Genomic DNA, 21,264 nt, shown 5'->3' on the forward strand with positions numbered 1-21,264 from the left:
TAGTCTTCCTCAGGGTCTTCCCTTTCCTTTGGCTCCCCTTGTTGCTCCGCAACACGCCCAAGACATCAGCCTCTGCCTACAAGCTGGTGAGCCTCCAGTCCACACCTACAGCCAACTCCTTTCCCCAGGACCAGCCCCCCGCTCCACACTGAACACCCCCGACCTTGGATGGCTCCAGGACTCCAGGATCAGCGCGTCTGAAACTCACCACCTCATTGCCCAGATCAGCAGCTCTCCTTGGGTCCCAGCTCATGAAGGTTCTGCCAGGACCCCCAGCAAGGAAGCTGGACACCATCCTAGACCCATTCCCCTCCCCAGCTTCCCTCCCCTAATCTGGCAGTTCCTGCTCGCTTTCACCGCCTCACTAATTTCTGAGCTGATTCCTCCATTTCTGTCACTGCTCGCAGATTTCCCACCTCTCACCTCCCGTCAGGTCACCCTTACCCAGGCTGGTACCTGATCCACACAGAACTGCCAGAATAATCTTCGGAAATGCAAATTTGACCACATCCCTCCCTGCTTAAAACCTTTCTGCGGTTCCTTCTTGCCCGCAGCACGTGGTTGACACCCCCAGACCTGCCCTTCAGCCTTTCCACGGCTGGTGCCCGCCTGCATCTCCATCCACAGCATCCTCAGTCTCTGCCTGGCACTCGGTATTCCGGGCACACCTAGCTCCTTGTCATTCTCTACACTCAGCAGGCTGTTTAATGGCTCAGTTCCTTTGCTTACTCAGGACTCTCTGCCTGGAATATCCTAACTTTGTCCCCCAAACCTGTCACCCAGCTCATCTCTCTTGGTTCTTCCCTCTCAGATCAGGTATTACCTGCTGCAGGAACCTCCTCCCCACTGCTGCATGCTGACCCCCCAATGTGGAGACAGCTCTCCCTGTTCTGTGCACACCTTCTGTCTCTCTCCACCTCTCTCTCTCATTCTCTCTCTCTCTCTCTCTCACACACACACACACATATCCTATACAGTATCGTAATTACCCATTGGTGCCCATCCCCCTCACTGTCAGGGGAATACACAGCCACATCACATTCATCTTCGCATCCTCTGTACTTGATCGAGACCGTGCACTTGAAAAATCGTTTATGCTCAATAAGGACAGCGCTAGGCACCTGGTTAAGAGAAAAGCAAGAAATGCACACTGGGCAGGGAGGCAAAATAGCATTATGGTTCCTGCCTTTCTACTTAAGGGCTGTGCACCCTTGGACAAGTCCCAAACCTCTCTGTGCCTCTGTTTCATCACCTGTAAAATGGGGTGATAGCAAAGCACCTCATCAGAGGGTTGCTGGAGGATTAACTGAGATAGCATGCTGAGTGCTTCCGGGTCAGCTGGCTTGTTTCTCAGGCACACGGTGGGACCCGCCCCTTTACACACATTATTCCGTTTACTTTTCATAGCACTCTTGTGAAGTAGGTGTTATTATCCTGTTGTTCCCTGTCAAGGAAACTGTTGAAAGATGTGGAGTGGTCTCCCCGGGGGCACGCAGGCAGTCAGAGATGGAGCCACACTGCTCAGGGTACCCCTCCATTTCTCCTCAGTGGACCCGACTCCAGCGAGCTCGAGAGAAAGGGAGGCCCTTGATGGAATCTGAAAGAGATGGCTTCCAGCAAGCCAGAGAAAACTCTGTGGTAGAGGTGGGCTGGGGAAGGACAGGCACTCACTGTGCCATGGGTAACTCTTATTATGCTCGCAGAGCGGAGGGGGACTTTCTTGGGCCATGATGGGTCAGAAAGGAGAGCTAGAGTGAGTGTATTTGGGGGGGAAATCTCTCCTCCTTTTGGGGGTGATGTCTGAGCTGATGACTTAGCCAGGTGCCTCTCCAACAGACCTGCTTCTTCCCATCAGAAAGGCTCTTGGGTGGGGATAGCGTCGTGGAAGGGCCCAGTGGGAAGCAGGGTGGAGGTGGTCTGAGTGGGGCTGCCTGGGGGGGTCTAATCTGCTTCTGCCTTATCCTTGCTTGCATTTCTGCACCCCAGCCTCCTCATCTGTTAAATGCACTCATTTTCCCTGTCGTCAGAGTTCATGTGCTGTGAAAAAAGCCCCTCTCTTTGGGATTTAGAGGCACATGGTAGAGATTCAGCCCCTGTTGGGGAAGCGGTCCTCCTGTCCTTCCAGGAGCTATTTCCATTGGAGACTCCAGCCTCGCACAATACTGGCCTCCCAGCTCGCCAGTCTCAGCACAGCTTGGAACCTAGAAACTGTTCCCACAGGACTTCAGATCAGGGGAGGCCCTAAGACCTCCGAGAAATCCACCAACTGGGGAGTCACTTTCCTTCACAAACAGCCAAGGTCAAATGAAGCATATGTTTCTGATTTGGGGGGAGTGGACACATGAGGGGGAATCAAAGGGGCAGAGAGGTGGGAGGAAGCCTGTTGACAGGAGGGGTATACAGAGATCTTTTTCATTTCCTAAGCCATGGGGAGAAGAGATTTTCTAAGGGTGGCTCTGGTCCCAGCTGGGGCAGAGTAATTGGTGCCAAGGAGAGAGTTCCAGGCCAAGGTCCTGGTAACGTATTCCTGGCTTTGCTGTAATTCATTCCATGGCCTTAGGCCTGTCTTATTCCCTGCTGTGAGCCTCTGTTCCTCTCATCAGTACAATGGGGAGACAGCACCCACTTCATCCATTTACCCATTCATTGTTTATGAGTGTCCTTGGGCCAAGCCAGGAGCTAGGTGCTAGGGATGCAGAAATGAAAGCCTCTGCCCACAGGACAGCTCACCCCTGCTGCAGAACTAGGCCACAAACGCCACTCCAAGTGAAGTGAAAGCCTGGGAGGAGTCTTACTCAGGTACGGGGGGAATACAGAGGAGGGGAACTATAATGGGTTGAATAGTGGCCCCCAAAAGACAAGACCAGATCCTAATTCCCGTACTAGGAACGTGATCTTATTTGGAAAGAGGATGTTTGCAGATGTATTTAACTTAAAAGTCCCAAGATGAGATAACCCTGGATTATCTGGGTGCATCCTAAATCCCATGACACATATCCTTATGCGAGATAGAAGGAAAGAAGACACAGGCATAGAGAAGGAGGCCATGTGTGATAACAGAGGCAGAGATTGGAGTGATGGGTCTACAGGCCAAGGAACACCATGGATTGCTGGCAGCCACTAGAAACTAGAAGAGAGGCATGGAACAGATTCTTCTTCAAAGCCTCCAGCAGGAGCCAATTCTAACCACACCTTGGTTTTGGACTTCTGGCCTCCCAAACTGTGAAAGGAGACATTTCTGTTGAGTTAAGTCACCTGATTTGTGGCACTTTGTTACAGCAGCCCCAGGAAACTAATACAGGCCCTTGACCATCTGCAGGAAGGTTGTCTGAGAAGGCTTCAGAAGGAGGTGGCATTGGAAATGAGTCCTGAAGTCTGAGTAGAAGGTAGCTGGGCTGGGAGGAGGGGAGAAGCGTAGCATTCAGGAAAAAGGCCCAGCACGGCACAGGCAAAGAGGCAAGAAGAGGCGAGACAGGGGCAGAGAATCCAAATGATCTAGTAGGCCCGGAGCTTAGGAACCAGCAAAAGACCATGCCAAAGGTGGGCCTGCTCATCACAGGTTTGCTTGGATTTACCCCAAGAGTTTGGATTTTGCTCTGTGGGTAACAGGGACTCATCTAAGGATTTCAGCATGGGAGTGACCCGGTCAGTGTATGCTTTGAAAAGACCACTCAGGGATCCAAAGGGAAGGGCCAATCAGGAGCTGAGCACCCAAGCCAGAGGGCGTGGTGGGAGCTGGACTGGGGCGGGGGAAAGGCAGACACGGAGCCCAGAAATGGAGGACACATGGGGAGGAGGTACCACCTCCAGAGCCTGGGCTACCTATGTGGAAGGCCTCTGGGCGGACACCTCGTTAGGGTTCTGGGTGATGGTGTAGCTCCACCAAGGGACGGAGGAAGACTGGCCTCGGGAGGCTGTGATGTTTGGATCGGGGACATGTTGCATCCTCGTAGCGTTGCTCAGAGGATTGACTGAGTATAATATATGCAAAGTGCCTATTGCAGTGACTGGCTGGAAGAAGACTGGAGAAACGGCCCCAAGGGAGGGAAGCAGAGCCTATTTTCCTTCCCATTCCTGGCATCATCCATGGTGCTGGGCACAATAGGTGCTCAGTGAATGTTCATCCAGTGGAACTTTGGGCTGGCCCCCAGTCACCATGTTCACGGCTCTCCTAAACACAGCACGCTTTGCAGGACAGGATTCATCCTGCAGACCTCATCATCCACGCAGTCACAGATCAACTGATCCGGCTCCAGCTGTTGAAACTAGAAGTAGAGAGGAACCTTGGACAAATAGTCCTCAGCTCAGCACTTTCTCCGTCTGGGAAGAAAACCAGGTGTGGGAGGAGGGCTCCAGGCCATCAGGAGGTTATGAGGCCATAAATAAGAGATTTGTGGTAAATAAGCTGGCGAACGTATCCGCTCACTGCTCTTTTTTATCACTCACCTACAGAGCAAAATTCCCCCGCATCTTTTCTGCAGGCCAATAAATATCCTTCAAGGAGCCTGTATTTACATAGAGCGTAGGGGGTGCTGCCACTGCTCCCCAGGCCCCGTGTCAAGAAGGAACAATGTATAGCCCTAAAGAGGATGGCTATGCAGAGAATCGATGCAAATGCAGTTTCTTTTCCCAGGATGATGCTCCCAAGCAGGGTTCAGCCTGAGTTCAAGGATTGTACTCGGGCGGGTGGTGCAGGCCCTTCTCTAAGCTGTGGGGATGAGTCTTTCCCCTAGGCTGTGGGCCGCACGGCCCTTCCTGCCCTGTGGCTCTGTGTGTGAAACTCTTTCTCCCAAATGAAGGAGACCTAAAGGATATAATAAGGAACCTCTAGATCAGCCACCAGGCGTCACTCCATGGAAGGATGCACGAGGATCTACTGTGTGCCAGGAGTGATGGGGAAATGGAGGCAGGCAGGACAGACGTGGCTCCTGCCCTCCTGGTGTATAAGCTCTGCAGTCAGGCGCTCTCACCCAGTAGAGGAGAAAGCCTGGCATATAAACTCGCAGCAGGGGAGCAGCCAGCACGGAGAGTCCAAAGTATAGGCACAGAGAAGCATGGTGCCCGGAGGAGGTCATCAGGGGCCAGCTCGTGCGCAGTGGGGGAGAAAAAACCTGGCTCAAGGTAGGACTGGAAGAGAAAGCAGGTGATTTCCTCAAACTGGCTCCTGCTTCCATCTCCAGCCCTCGGGGACTTTGCCCTTGGGCAGTGAGAAGCCACTTCAGGGTCGTAGGCAGAGGAATGACATTCCCAGGGAGCTCTTATTTCTGGAAAAAGAAGCCAACAATTGTTCTCATAACCATGATGCTTGGATGGTGTCCCCTTCATCTTAGAATAATGCCCAGTGCAAATAAGTGCCTAATAAATGTTTGTTGAACCACTGAATCAATGTATGGAATCCCCCACTGAGTAGACCTTTTGGGTATGATGTCCTTGGAATGACCCGGAAAGCCAGTGCTGTGGGCAGCATTTTATTTTTATTTTGCAGATGAAAGACAGTCTGATGGTGGCCAGTGGCTTGTGCAAGGTCACTCATCTGCTTGATGGCTGAGCTGAGACTGAAACTCAAGTTACCTGTTTGCTGAAAAGATTCCCTATGATGCAGCTTGGGAAGATACGCAGGGACAATATGGGGACCAAGATAGAGCAGGCAAGGGTAGAGGAGAGAAGAGCAAGTAGGAAAATGAGGTGCTAGTTGGGGAATGAAATTCCTCTTCCATCCTTTACCGCTTTGGGCTTTGTTTATGGTCCTGAGTGTAATCATATAGGATGTAACATCTTTTAAGCATTTATGGAGCATAAGCTTTTAAACACACAGACAAGTTCACATCCGACCACAGTACATTGTTTTACTTTATAAAGAATGAGGAAAACTTCTTTCTGAACATCTGGCTATTATTTCTCCAAACCCAGATGTGATAAACAAGAAAGACAAGTCAATAGGCTGTACCTGCCAGGAGCAATTGCCCAGAATTTCCTAAACCATGTGCGCCCTATTCCTCTGGACTCAGCTGAGGATACTGGCTCCTGCCCCCGGAAGCCTTCGATTCTCTAGACAGCGGTTTTTGCCATCAGTGTTTAATTGTATGTACTCTGGGGTCTCAGCTATTGGAGAGGGGAACTTCTGCACTCACTTTCTTCTTTGAGCTTCTCACTGGTGGTGAGGGATGGGGAATGATGGTGGGTGGGAGGGTTGCTTTGATGATTGGCTACAGCCCATGACAGTCACTGGGCCATGTTTTCTAGTGGGCAGGGTCATGTGTATTAACAGTTAGGACCTTGTGGGGAATGTTGTCTTCTTCCTCTCTTGTCCCATAGAGTAGCTACTTTGCTCATTGACACAGTGTCAGCACAGAGCAGACCCAGTCACTACCCTTGTTCTCTGTTCCTGCTTTCCAGCCCATGGGGAGCTCAAATGGGGTGATGAGCTGCAGACGTATCCATTTTTGGTTCAAGGGGAAGGAAGTAGGATGCCTCACATTGGTCCTCTGGTCTAAGCACCATATTCCAGCCAGGTTGTTAGGGAAGAGTGACATGGAAGGCTGCTGGGTGGTGGAGAGGCATGCTGGTTCAAATAAAGGAGACTTCCCCTCAGACCTGCTCCTGCCCTCCTGTATCTTGCATATGTACAGCCTGTCAGAGCCCCTGGGAAGGGGAGTGAGTGGGAGGATTTGGGGGATAAGGCACATATCATATCAGCAAAGCAGAAAGCCTCATTACCAGCTGCTGTTTTCTCTCTTGGTGATCAAAAGTGGTTAGTTACGTTCAGAAGTAAATGCTTGCTGGATAGAGGGGCACCAGGGAGGCAACTGGCCAAATCCAAACCGTGACCAGCAGGGGATACAGGATAAGACCTGGCTGTTTGCACCCTGACTGTCTGTGACTGGCCAGGTCACTTACCCCAGTGGGAATTAGTGTCACTACACTGCTGCCTTCACAAAGCAATTGTGCAGCTCCAGAGAGAGTACACATGTAATATTTGGAACACTAGGAAGCATACTGTATGTGTGTGAAAGATAACTGGGGCAATATTAGGCCGTTGGCAAACTCTAACCTCTGAAAGAGGTCCGCAAACCTTTGCTCTCAGAGGTAGACTTCCCAAGGGGGCAGCACCAGTCAGCACCCCTAGCCCAACTCAGGCTCTAGGCTGGGCAGGGAGTCTGAGCAAGGAAGAGGGCATGGGAAGAGGGAATGGTCTCATTCACTGGCACTAAGAGATTTGAGGGGAGCTCATCTCCACACGGCCCTCAGCTCTGCCAGGGCCCAGAGGGCAGGGCCAGGTTGGATACAATCACTCCTCGTCCCTCCCCGCACCCCCTGGGATTGTCCTGCTTCAGCCTGACTCTTGATGTCATTTATCACTGGACAGACCTTCGGTGGAAGGACAGTTTGCAAAGAAAGTCTTCGATGTGGAAGTTCTGTTAGTTCTTCCAGTAACTCTGTGACCTTCGACACGTCATTTCTCTTTCTGCACCTTTGTTTTCTCATCCTCCGGTGTGTAAAATCCCTGCTCTGATTAACACACAGGGTTGCCTTCAGAATTAAAAGAGAACATGGGTGTGAAAATGGTTTGTAGTTTGAAAGCTCCTAACACATGTAAAGGATTGCAATTTAATATTTAGTCCTATCCCATCGTAGTTCTTAAATATAGGTCTGGGACAAAACGTTAGAGGCGGTTTAACTTGGTTCCCAGATCCAACACACGCCTTGTTAAATATCAACCAAGGTGGTATATAATAAAGAATTTCATGTTGAACCCGATATAGGTTGATAGATAAACATTGACCCTCCAACCCAAAGCCGGAGCTCCCGTTGCTCCAGACACTGATGCAAAAATCAATCTGCTCAGGTTCATAAAGAAACCACAGCCTCTCGGCAGGGCGAAGACCTCTGTAGGTGGCCATATAGGTTTGCTCTGGCTTTTCCAAATGAGGTCGGGATTTTTTAACAGGCACAGAGGTCTGAGTGGTCCTCCACCTGCTGTGCTCATTCATTTTGTAAGGCAACTGCATCCTGGCATGCTCTGCAGTTTCTCTTCTCTGGCGGACATTCCCAGGGTCCTTCAGTGGGCCCCACTGTATCCAGCCCCTCACGTTGGATGGGGATGTGTCCTGTGAGGGGATTCATGTCATAACACTGTCACTGGCTGGTGGGCCCAGTCACACCTCCACGGTAGGGCTGATCGTTGTGTACTCACTTGAGATTCGCTGCAGCAACGCTGTTTGTAAGGAGGAAGGGTGTTAATGAGGCTGTCACACAACCTCCCTCTGGTAACAGGCAGGCAGTTGGAAAATGCAAATGCTTCTGCTTGGGAACCTGCCTCTTCCCATTCAGTCCTTCTTCAGGGTTCCCGGTCCAAGGTCCAGGGTCCAGGGTCCAGGACAAGGTGCTGGGGTAACAGATGAGGAGCCATGGGAGCAGCCATGTTGGGGGCTTTGATACTGCTGCTTCTCCCTGTGACCTTGGACAAGTTGCTTCCCTTTAGATGACTCGGCTTCAACGTCACACGAATGTCATTCTCAAGAACCGAGATGCCGATGAACTAAGATAAAGGATGGGAAAGTGCTGGGAGAATTTCATCAGCTGGGGTCATAATGAGCGCCACTGCTGGCATCCGTGCAGGACGCTGCCCTGCGCACCTAGCCTGTGCTGATGGGTACAGTCCTCAGGACAACTCCTCACAGGGGTCGTCGTGTGTCCCCACGTTCTAGACGAGGAACCAGCTCTAATGGAACAGCGTGATCCCCCTTGACAGGCGATGTAGGATGTGCTGTGGGACTCCCGGGCTGGGATGCCCCCTGCAGGCTTCCCAGAGCAGGTCAAATACGAGGGGGGTTGTAAAGGGTGAGAAGGATGCCATCCATCTGAGAACGGGGAGGGCACATGAGCATGGTGGAAGTGGCATCACATTCAAAGGCATCCAGTGGCAATGTGGGTGGGGTGTGTGGTTGGAGCAGAGGAGAAGCGCGTGTGTGCGTGTTGGGGAGAAGGGCGGTGATGAGGCCAGAAAGGTCTTCCGCACCTTCACGTGGGCACTTTGTTGCTGGTTGCCAATATCCCCCAGTGTTCCATAGAGGATCCAAAGCAGTTTTCTTGTACTATCTCATTTTGGTTGGAGAGAGTGGCAGGAAATGTGTACACATCCAAGCTCGTCTTCATTTTTGGTAGCTGTGGGCCCCGCATCCACAGGGAGAGGTAGCAGTTCTCTCATAAGGAAAACCCACCCCAGGGACCTGGAAGCAGCTTCAACCCTTTCTCTGGCCAGGATATCAGAAGTCATGGCTGAGTAATAGTCCACTGTATATATTACATATGTACCACAAACAATGGAATATTACCCAGCCATAAAAAAGAACAAAATAATGCCACTTGCGGCAACAGGGATGGATGGAGACATTGTCATACTGAGTGAAGTAAGTCAGACAGAGAAGGACAAATATTGTATGATATCGCTTATATGTGGAATCTAAAAATATGGTACAAATGAACTTATTTACAAAACAGAAACAGAGTTACAGATGTAGAAAACAATCTTATGGTTACCGAGGTTGGGGGGAGGAGGGGAGGGATAAATTGGGAGATTGGGATCGACATATACACACTACTGTATATAAAATAGATAACTAATAAGGACCTACTATATAGCACAGGGAACGCTACTCAATACTCTGTAATGACCTATATGGGAAAAGAACCTTAAAAAGATCGGATATATGTGTATGTACAACTGAGTCACTTTGCTGCACAGCAGGAGGTAACACAACATTGTAAATCAACTATACTCTCGTAAAAGTTAAAAAAAAAAAGAAGTCACTGCTGCCGGAAGGGCACTGGTGCCCCCAGGGCATGGCTGTCTCAGGGCCGAGGCCCATGACAGAGAGGTAGCCTTGCCTGGAAAAGGCTTTGCCTTGCTTCCTGGGGCCAACAGCTGGAGAGAACCATCCAGCACTGCTTGTTGAAGACGCTGGTACCATCAGGTGGTTGCGCCGCTGACCTGACTCTATGAGCAGGTGGTAGAAAGAGGGTGTCTAAACTACTTCCCTGTTTGTTTCTAAACTATTTAGATTGTCCTTCAATCAACAATAGAAGCTATCCACACTCCAGGCTCTTGCCTAAGAGCTCAGCCTGTAACCAACTCCTGGCTCAGAGCCCAGCTGAAACAATGGAGAACAATGGCCTGTACTTCTAATCGCTGTGCAGCTGAAAGGCCATTTTCACACATGGTATCTCAAGGGCAGTCTCTCCAACCACTCTTCTAAGTGGTTCTTTTCTACACTTCATAGATGCCTAGAGGGTAAATAGACTAATACCTGAGATCTAGGAGATCTGTGTACCACCCCATAGCTGTGTGCAAAATACAGCTAAGGGTACCTTGGGTGCAGGTACCTTTTGCTGGGGAGAGGGCCTTAGTTTGTTTTGTTTTGTTTTTAATCAGATTCTTCTTATTATTATTTTTTTTAAAGAAGATGTTGGGGGTAGGAGTTTATTAACTTATTTATTTATTTTTGCTGTGTTGGGTCTGCATTTCTGTGCCAGGGCTTTCTCTAGTTGTGGCAAGTGGGGGCCGCTCTTCATCGCGGTGCGTGGGCCTCTGACTATCGCGGCCTCTCTTGTTGCGGAGCACAGGCTCCAGACGCACAGGCTCAGTAGTTGTGGCTCACGGGCCTAGTTGCTCCACGGCATGGGGGATCCTCCCAGACCAGGGCTCGAACCTGTGTCCCCTGCATTAGCAGGCAGATTCTCAACCACTGCACCACCAGGGAAACCCCTAAATCAGATTCTTTAAGGAGGTATCAGACTCTAAGAATGCTTAAGTTTGGTTCTTATGTTAAGAAGATGGCCAAAGAAGCAGCCTCTCCCAACCTTACTTATTTAGGTCTTGCTCCAAGATATACTTTAATATTTTGGTCCAGCTGTCAGCCAAGGTCAGATGAAGGACATTTCTGCATCCTTTGATTAACTGGGATGGAAGGCATGATCCATTAGAGTGCTTGGCAGTCTCAACCCAAGACCCATGCAATACATCCTTTTAAAAAATTGATGCAAGGAGTTAGTACCCACTAAAGATGAGATGTGCGTCTTTCCTTTTCTCAATAGGTGAGAATTGTGTGACTCAAGATGTTTCCCTCCTTGCCATGGCTGCCAGGAAGTTCTGAGTCACAAGTGATGTTCATGTATTCCATGCTTTTTTTTCAGCACCTGTGTTCTAACATCACGCTAAGCACTGGGGATAGAGACTGAGCCAGGCAGATGTGGTTCCTGCTGTAACTAAGTGGCTTTATGACCCCAGGTTTGTGTGTGTGTGTGTGTACTCTTTTTTTATCCTACTGCAGATTTTAAAGTGGTGATAGCAAACACTTACATAGAGCTTGTTATGTCCGAGCATCATCTAACTGGTTTAGGTATATTAATTCATTTAATGGCCCTCATGACCTTAAGAGGTAGGTACTATTATTATCTCAGTCCAAATATGAAAAAACCTGAGTGAAGTAACTGGCTCAAGGTCAAAGTACTGACAAGGGAGAGAGTCAACAGGCAAAGCCCAGCCCTCTGACTCCAGGTGCTGTGCTCAGACCTGGTACCCACGCTGCTGCCCTCTCAGTGGAACAATACCTTGTGTTTATATGGCACGTTCCACTCTATGGAGTATTTTACACCCATTGCTGCCAAGACCTTGGTTAGTAAACACTGTTATTCCCATTGCTGAGATGACAACAGTGATCCTCAGAAAGGTGATGTGATTCTGTGCCTCACAGGCCAAGCTGGCACCCAAATCAAATCCTCTGAGCCCAAGTCTTAAAGGGCTTCTTCCCTCGTGGCCTGAATCCTTCCCTTCTAGCGCACGTTTGCCTGTCATTGTGAACGGCTCCAGGCCTGGGAGGGGAGTGGAAAGAATCAGTACTTGGTGCATTTCATTTGATTACTAATTGGCCAAGTGTCCAGTTGGCCTTTTTTGGATGTGTGGCTGGAGAGCCTCTAGAGCTGGTTAAATGTGAGATCAGACCTTGTTAATGCTGAGAGGAACCTTGAAGATTGTTGATCCAGGAATTTCTGACAGTTTGGGGTGGGGGCGGGGGTGGTCGGAGTCTCTTCCGAGAATCTGGTGCATGTTATGGACACTGTCTTCCAAACCCAGGTCACCCTGATCCCTAGCCTTGTTCTTATCTGACCACCAAGGCATTTTAATGATAATTTCTCATTGTTTCCAGAACTGGCTCTCAGGCTCTCGAAAGGAGGCTCATTGCTTGCTTTCTACAGATCTGAATACCTTTCTCCTAGTTGTTGAATAGAGGAACATTTTTTTTCTTTTCTTTTTTTTCTGCAAAGGGGAAGAAAGGGTAGTGTTATTTTCAACTCTGAGCATAACATGCCTTTGATTAAGGTATATTGTAGTCATCACAGAATCCACGACTGTCTATTAGCAATGGAACCAAATGAGTTGAATAGATTATCAAAGACCAGCAGCCCCAATCCCACTCTGAGGTGCACGCTTGTCTTTAGAACATTAATCTTGTTGCAGGTTGGAGTATGATTCCAATTTCCCTGACAGTAGGCAGGAGGGGAGGAAGACTCATCAAATACACCAGGGGCAGTGAGCGCTCAGATCTCGATGGGGCTGAAGAAAGGAAGCAGCGTGGTTTTCTTAAAATGATTATTCCGAAGGGATGAGAAAGGCGGAGAAGGCGTGCGAGGCAGTTTGAGAGGGAGAAGCGGGGTCCCCGGGCGAGTGGGCAGGGGGATGGGAAAGCTGTTTCCAGCACAGGCAGAGGGGCTGCCTGCAGGGGTGAGTTTCTCTGTGGGTGCTAGTGACGAGGAGATGCCAAACTGGTAGGAAGTGGGTGAAGGATGTGGGGAAATGTAACAAAGTAACCGGAGCCCAACCTTCGAGGCTCATTGAGCCCCCAAAGGCACTGGCATGCAGCAGCGGGAATAGAGCTCCAAACCTGAATTAGTGGTGGCTCAATCCCACCCCTGAGAGAAACCCCAGGCCCTGCCTCGAAGCTGGCCTGGGCCTCCGGGGGCTGCGGACCTGGGGAAAGTCCTACTCTAATCCCCTCGAGAGCCAGCCTGAGGGCTTCGGCCTCATTGGTCCCATGGAGCAAGTTTCTATCCAAGTCACCAGGCAGAAGAACTCCCAGGGCTACCGTGTATAGCCCACGCTCCCTTTCCACATGGTTCGCCACCCAGTTCTTCACACAGTCAGACTCTCTTACCGCCCTCAACAACTTCCCCACCATGTGCTCAGACACCCACATGTACACACAGCCACTGCCGAGTGTAAATTTTAAAGAAGGAAGTTGCACAATCCTTTACGTAATTCGTCAGCTCCTCCTTCATCTGTCTGGACACTCGTCTTCATCCTCCTCCCCCAGACAGCCCACCTTTCAGCGAAACCTGCCTACTCACTCTTCCTCAAAGCCAACAGAACTTTTCATGTCTGCATCCTTTTGCATGTGTTGGTCCCTACCTGGGACTCTGTTTCTCCTTGTCCATCTGAAAACTTCCCCCTTAAAGTTCAACCTCCAGCTCAGCAGTCACTCCAGCAAGGCAGTGACCTTGACCAAACCCTCTTGTGACAGTGCGCCTCCCTTTCCAGCTGGAGCCCAGCTGGGCACACACCTTGAAGCCCCCATCACGTAGGGTGAGGGTGAAAGTTCCGCCCGCCTGCCTCTCCTTCGTGTGGACATCTTGAGGACGAAGACTCTGGCTTCCTAACCTTTGGGCTCCTGGTGCTGGTCACAGCGCCTGGCTCACATCAAGGGTTACATCCAGTTTTAAAACCTTTCCAACTTCCTCTCTCACCTGCCTCCACCGGCCAGATCCCATGTGGGGCATGTTCATTCGCTTGCCCTTGCTGGGAAGGGAAGGGTGGGTTTATATGCCACTAGACAGAGAGGCAGCCGAAGCTCAGAGGATCATCATTCTGCCCAAATCCCAGAGCTCCAGCAGAGCTTTGAGCTTGGTCTTCCTGAGCACAAACTCTCCCACAGTCCCACTCTGAGAGAGTCCACGTTCATGGACTAGAGGGTAGGATTTTCAAGTTCTGTCGTAGACAACAGGGCCAGGACTGGGGGCGGTGGGAGAGGTGCAAAATTTGACCAGGCACTTACTCTCTGGTGCCAGTCCTGCACTTGTACATCCCCGAGGGGGAAGGCCTCCCTAAATTTTGTGCCCTTGGCACCTCGCTCATCTTACCCTAGTCCCAGCCCTGCCCAGGACTCCCATCAGCCGAGTCAAGAGGGAAGGGTGTTTGTTTTGTCAAACATTTGGATTTCAGGGTTGGCTGTGGATTTGCTGATTCATGGGACGCGGCTTTCTGAGCGCCAGCTCTGTGCCAGGCACTGGAAGCAGAAGGGAGGAGGGAGCTGAGGGGAAGTAGACGGTGAGCCTGATCAGGAGATGGGGAGGCAGGAGGGGGCTCCAGACCCAGGACACAGCAGAAAGGAAGGCAGAGGTGGGACTGCAAGGGCTGTTCTGGGAGCTCCATTTTAGTGAGGCGGCTGGGGAAAAGATCAGGAGGCAGGCTGGCACATGCAATGTTACCAGCCCCAGGCACTGGCATTGCATCCAGAGGACACAGTCAGTACCTCTAGAGCCACAAGGCTGGGTGTCCCGGATGAAGGGCTCTTGCTAAGGGCAGACAGTGCCAGCAAATCATGTCTCGAGCACACGCCGTCTTCAAAACTGTCAGCCTAACCTCAGCCAGACCCAGTCCCTCAGAGTCAGAAGGCCCCGTGCTTTTCCCCTCTAGTTTTTTGAACAAGCTGTGTCAGCCGAGCACCTTGTCCTCCTGCTGAGATTCCACAGAACATGCCAGGCAGTGGCAGGGGGTTCTGGTCCAGCACCACTGCTCATAGTGGAGCAGGGCATGAACGGGCTTTGTAAGGCCATGGCTGGGAAAATCATCACGATGAGGTGGGGGACGGGATTGGCTGCGATTTCCCCCTTAAAGGACCTCTGCTCCATCCTCTGCTGTGACCCATAAATTCACCGAGATGAAGTCATTCCCCAGTAGTGGCTGTAAAAAGTCAGCCGCATAGCTAGGGAGTGTGCAGCCGAGTTAGATTATAAAATAAAATCAGGGGTTCTGGAGGAGGAGGGTCAATCCCGCAGAGCCCTGGGGGAAGGGAGAATGCTGTTCTGTTCTTTTTAACAAGGACCAGCAGGTTTTCAACTTTGAAAGATTCCTCACTTCACTCCCCCATGTGCCCCCAACTCCTTTTTGTAAGGGGTCATTCCTGCAACTGCCGTGGAGCTTCCTCAGTGTTAAAAAATAAAACCCAAATAAAAAATTTAAAAACCAGCCTGAAAGTTCTCTTTCCTGCTGTGTTTGAAACATGCCTCACTGTTCTGAAGTCTTCTGAAATGTGACCAGAATCTGAGGGCTAAGAGAAGCGCCAGACCCAGCGATCAGCTAGGGAGAGTCAGAACAGAATTTGAACCCAGATCTTTGTTACTCCAAAGACAGGGTTCTTGCTTGCATCTGAGTTCTGAAGTTTCTACACCACTGTGGAATATAGAGCTAGCAGGAACTTTGAGAGACGTTATTGCCTGCAGCCCACATCCCAAGCCCATGTCCCAAGTCTTCTGTCTTCACAAAGTAGGGAAGATTTTTTTTTTTCTTTTTAGTTTCCCTGGAATTCTTAGAATAATGGGTTAACTTCAGTGGTGTGCTAGTAAATGTTTAACATTACTCTCAAAAAAAAAAAAAAAAAAAAAAAAAAGAACCCAAACCCCCAAAGCCTTGATTTGTAACATTTGTAGCATTTGCTGATTTCCATGGTGTCATACTCTAACCATAGCCAATTTCAAGTTACCAAGGCAAAAAGAGTTAGGCAGTCTTTCCACTGTACAGATAAAACAGATGTTACAGAGTTGTATAGTACTTTCACCATATAAATAAAATAGATGCTATACAGTTATATAGCATTTCCACCATATAGAGACAATGGATGTTATAGAGTTATATGGTATTTCTGCCACACAGATGCAAGGGTGAAGACATATCCTCACCTTCTAGGTGCCTTACCTTTGCATGTGGTAGGAGCTCCGTAATGCTTTCTTATTGATAGATCACAGTTCTCACTGGGTGTCCCCAGATGTCTTAGAATAAGCTCATGTTTCGGAATTGCTTCAGGGACCCTGGGTATTGGAGCTGGAAGAAGCCTGCATTAGGTACCCATTGCTGTGTAATAAATTACCCCAAACTTGAGTGGCTTAAAACAATGAACATAGGGTGTCCCAGAGTTTCTGTGGATCAGGAATCCTGGCACAGCTGTGCCACATCCTCTGCTCAGGGCCTCTCACTGGCTGTACTCAGGGTGAGGCTAGGGCCACTGTCATTTCAAGGCCTGATTGAGGAGGCCCCTCTTCTGGAAGCTCTCAAGTGGGTGTTGGAAGAGTCTGTTTCCTTGGGGGTTGTTGAACTGGAGGGCTCAGTCCCACACTGGCCATGGGCTCGAGGCTGCCCTCAGTGTCTTGCTACATGGGCTTTGCCACAGGGAGTCCCTTCAGAGGGAATGAGTGAGAGAGCAAGAGAGGATGCACAAGATGGAAAATGTAGTCTTTTTATAACCTAGTCTTGAGTGTGACATCCCTTTACTTCTGCTGTCTTCTCTTCATTAAGAGAAATTTGCAAAGTCCAGCCCATACTCAAGGGGCCAGCAGTACACAGGGTGTGACCACCAGGAGGCAAGGATCACTGTGGACCATTTTAGAGGCTCCCTGCCACAGAAGCTAAGTGAGAACAATAATAACTACTATGGGACTTCCCTGGCTTCCCAGTGGTTAAGACTCTGCGCTTCTACTGCAGGGTGCACAGGTTTGATCCCTGGTCAGGGAACTAAGATCCTGAATGCCACATGGCCAATAAATAAATAAATAAATAAATAAATAAATGTTTTTTAAAAAAAACAGTAATAACTACTAATATTTGTTGGCTCTTATTATGCTCTGGGAACTGTTCTGAGTTCTTTCCATAAAAGTCTTATCTGATCTTCATAAAACTCAGGAGGTTCGTTGTATGAACCCCATCTTGTAGATGAAGAAACTGAGACTTCAAGAGGTTACATAGTATGGAAACACAAAAGACCCCGAATAGCCAAAGCAATCTTGAGAAAGAAAAATGGAGCTGGAGGAATCAGGCTCCCTGACTTCAGACTATACTACAAAGCTACAGTAATCAAGACAGTATGGTACTGTCACAAAAACAGAAATATAGATCAATGGAACAGGATAGAAAGCCCAGAGGTAAACTCATGCACATATGGTCACCTTACCTTTGATAAAGGAGGCAAGGATATACATTGGAGAAAAGACAGCCTCTTCAATAAGTGGTGCTGGGAAAACTGGACAGCTACATGTAATAGAATGAAATTAGAACACTCCCTAACACCATATACAAAAATAAACTCAAAATGGATTAAAAACCTAAATGTAAGGCCAGACACTATCAAACTCTTAGAGGAAAACAGGCAGAACACTCTATGACATAAATCACAGCAAGATCCTTTTTGACCCACCTCCTAGAGAAATGGAAATAAAAACAAGAATAAACAAATGGGACCTAATGAAACTTAAAGGCTTTTGCACAGCAAAGGAAACCATAAACAAGACGAGAAGAGAACCCTCAGAATGGGAGAAAATATTTGCAAATGAAGTAACTGACAAAGGATTAATCGCCAAAGCATACAAGCAACTCATGCAGCTCAATATCAAAAAAACAAACAACCCAATCCAAAAATGAGCAGAAGACCTAAACAGACATTTCTCCAAAGAAGATATACAGATTGCCAACAAACACATGAAAGAATGCTCAACATCATTAATCATTAGAGAAATGCAATCAAAACTACAATGAGATATCATCTCACACCAGTCAGAATGGCCATCATCAAAAAATCTACAAACAATAAATGCTGTAGAGGGTGTGGAGAAAAGGGAACCCTCTTTCACTGTTGGTGGGAATGTAAACTGATACAGCCACTATGGAGAACAGTATGGAGGTTCCTTAAAAAACTAAAAATAGAACTACCATATGACCCAGCAATCCCACTACTGGGCATATACCTTGAGAAAACCATAATTCAAGAAGAGTCATGTACCAAAATGTTCATTGCAGCTCTATTTACAATAGCCAGGACCTGGAAGCAACCTAAGTGTCCATCAACATATGAATGGATCAAGAAGATGTGGCACATATATACAATGGAATATTACTCAGCCATAAAAAGGAACAAAACTGAGTTATTTGTAGTGAGGTGGATGGACCTAGAGACTGTCATACAGAGTGAAGTAAGTCGGAAAGAGAAAAACAAATACCGTATGCTAGCACATATATATGGCATCTAAAAAAAAAAAAAAGAAAAGAAAAAGAAATGGTCAGAAGAACCTAGGGGTAAGACAGGAATAAAGACGCAGACCTCCTAGAGAATGGACTTGAGGATATGGGGAGGGGGAAGGGTAAGCTGGGACGAAGTGAGAGAGTGGCATGGACATATATACACTACCAAATGTAAAATAGATAGCTAGTGGGAAGCAGCCGCATAGCACAGGGAGATCACTCGGTGCTTTGTGACCACCTAGAGGGGTGGGAAGGAGGGAGATGCAAGAGGGAAGAAATATGGGAACATATGTATATGTATAACTGCTTCACTTTGTTATAAAGGAGAAACTAACACACCATTGTAAAGCACTGATAGTCTAATAAAGATGTTAAAAAAAAAAAAAAAGAGGTTACATAATTCCCCCCCAAACCACCCAGCTAGGAGCTGGGAGAGCTGTGGACCTGGCAGCCTGCCTCCGTCACTCTGTGACTTGGACTACCTCTCCCCAAAGACCATTCAGGGACCCAGATACGCTTCCCTTTTTGTGGATGAAAAGCCTGAGATCCAGAGAGTTTAAGTAACTGTCTAAGGTCACACAGCAAGTTAGGAGCAGGGGTAAAATTCAAGTCTTACTGTCCCCTGTGTGTCCTGGTTGCTGAAGAAAGACTAAAGAGGTGGGCATCCAATCCATAAGACAGTATTAAATGCTCTCCTCTCCCTTCTGGCTCTCTAGAAGCTTGAAGATGACTGACATGTGGCCCAATTCTGAGCGTCAGCTGGCAGTCAAGCTCCCCTGCCCCTCAGGTTATGACATGAAGGTGATGGCCCTTATTTGTACCTGTGGTTAATCTGTGTCCCTTTTCTAGGATACTTAAGCTTGCCTTGGCTGGGAAAAAACCAACCAGGTCTGTCCCAGATGTCAGAGTCACGGACTGGTTTTAAGTTCTCCTGGGGGCTTAATAAAAGGTGGTGGTTTGGGTAACGTTTCTGTGATCGGCCCTTCTGTTAATACTTATCTAGCTAATGTATCTTCCAAATGGCCTAAGCACAGCATTCAGGGCATTACAGAGCTTTCGTGATATTGTTCTACATATGGTATTTCTGCACCAGATTTTTTTTTCCCTTTCTACTTGCATAAATTATTTTACGATGAAGGTCGTGATGCCGAGGGAATAGAGGAGGGAGGAAAGGTTAGGATTTCACAGGACCCAGCCTGAGGCATTTTTGGAGCCCAGAGGGAGCCAGGCCTCACATTCTTGAACACGGCGGGGTGGGGACGGGGCGGGGAACAGGAGGATTGAAGTTGAGTGAGCCGGAGAGGCCTGTGGCTGACAAACGCCAGCTGTGCTGAGTACATATCACATCCTGGCCTGGCAGACGTCTTCTCCTTCAAAACGACACAGGCCATTAGCAAACTCACCCCAAAAGGATATGCCAGGAGTGGATGCATGAAATTCCTTCTGATACTCAGGAATCCCCAGATCGAAGCAGTCCTCCCTGCCCTTATCAGAACAGCTGAGATAGCCGTACTCAGGGTGGAATCTGAACACCAGAAAGAAGTTCTGCCTTACAAATACCAGGAACCAGATCCAGGCCCTGTGTTTTATGAATTTCCTCATTCCACATAGCTGAATGCTTGCTCTGTGCCAGGAACAGTGCTAGGTGCTATAGACACAGGGTGAATAAAATACAGTCAGCGCCGGGAGGGAACTCCCAGCCTAATGGAAGATGCAGATGGCACCTAAGCAACTGCAAATATACAATGTGGTGAGTGTGTAGACAGAATGCAGCCAAGAGTGGGGTGGAAGCTTGGGGGAAGGTCCCAGGAGCCATCACGGCAGTGGAGAAGGCTTTTGGAGGATCAAGCTTTAGCTACATCTTACAGGATGAGTGAGGGTAAGCCAAGCAGAGAGAGGTGGCATGCAAAGTCACAGGACATGTTTCTTTGTGGATATGTATGAGGCTTTCTCTGAGATGTATACCCAGGAGCAGAATTGCAGGGCCATAGCGTATAAATACCTTAATTTCACTCAGAATATCTATATGACTCTCCCAAACAACAAAATTCCTACAGCTGTGCACGAGGGTATCCATCCCCCCACATCTGCACAAGAGTTAATATTTTCCAACTTACTAATGTTTGCCAGTCAGGTGGGGTATAAAGTGGTACCTCATTCCAATGTGCATTTCTGTGCTTTCTTGACATTTTGAGCGCTTCCTAAGAAATTTATTAGCCATGTGGGTTTCTCTTGTGAATTCCCTGTTCACAGTTTTTGCTCATTTTCTATTTTGTTTTCCTTTCTTTTTCTTGCTGACTTATAAGAATTACTTGAATAATCTACTTATTAGTCATTGGCTAGGTTTTAGATTTTGCCAAAGTCTTTCCCCCAAATTGTCATGCATCTGTTAAGGTTTTTAATGGTGCACTTCAATGAGTGCAATCCTGATATAAATCCATTTGTTTCTCTCCTTACGGTTTGGGCTTTTGGGGTCTTACTTAAGAAATAATTCATGACACCAAACTAAAAACAGCAACAGCAACAACAGCAAAACCTTAGTTTTTAGTCTTAATTTTCAAACCTAGGTCTTTAACTCATTGGAATTTATTTTTATAGAAAGAATGAGGTAAGGACTCTATTTTCTCCTGCATAGGAAGTTACTATTTCTAACATAATTTACTAAATAATTCATCCCGTTCCCCGGTGATTTGTGATGCTGACTCTACCATATACCTGTTGGGAGACACTTCTTCATGTGGCTCCTGCATTTCTGCACGTCTTGTGATCAGAAGCTATGACAGATTTGTTTGCAGTTATCTTTTTGAGGATATTTATATAGCGATCATTAGAAATCAAGATGGTATCTCCATGCAGAGCAAAGAATAGATGTTTTTTATATATATACTGCCCAGTATAATAAAGATAATATCACCCTCTGGGGC

At 48.2% G+C, this 21,264-nt stretch overlaps 1 protein-coding gene across 1 annotated transcript in view; it reads left to right on the top strand.

The window, feature by feature from the left end:
- RPS24 (ribosomal protein S24) overlaps nucleotides 1-19,642 on the top strand; it is a gene marked incomplete at its 3' end in the record, with an annotated part of 502,092 nt that extends 482,450 nt beyond the window's left edge. The window contains exon 5 of the mRNA XM_082611014.1: nucleotides 19,632-19,642. Coding sequence (XP_082467140.1) covers nucleotides 19,632-19,634 — 3 coding nt within the window. The remainder of the gene's footprint in view (nucleotides 1-19,631) is intronic.
- Between the last annotated feature and the right edge of the window lie 1,622 nt (nucleotides 19,643-21,264).

The sequence above is a fragment of the Mesoplodon mirus genome (assembly GCF_964341445.2).
Source record: "Mesoplodon mirus genome assembly, chromosome: 2".
Classification (NCBI taxonomy): domain Eukaryota; kingdom Metazoa; phylum Chordata; class Mammalia; order Artiodactyla; family Ziphiidae; genus Mesoplodon; species Mesoplodon mirus.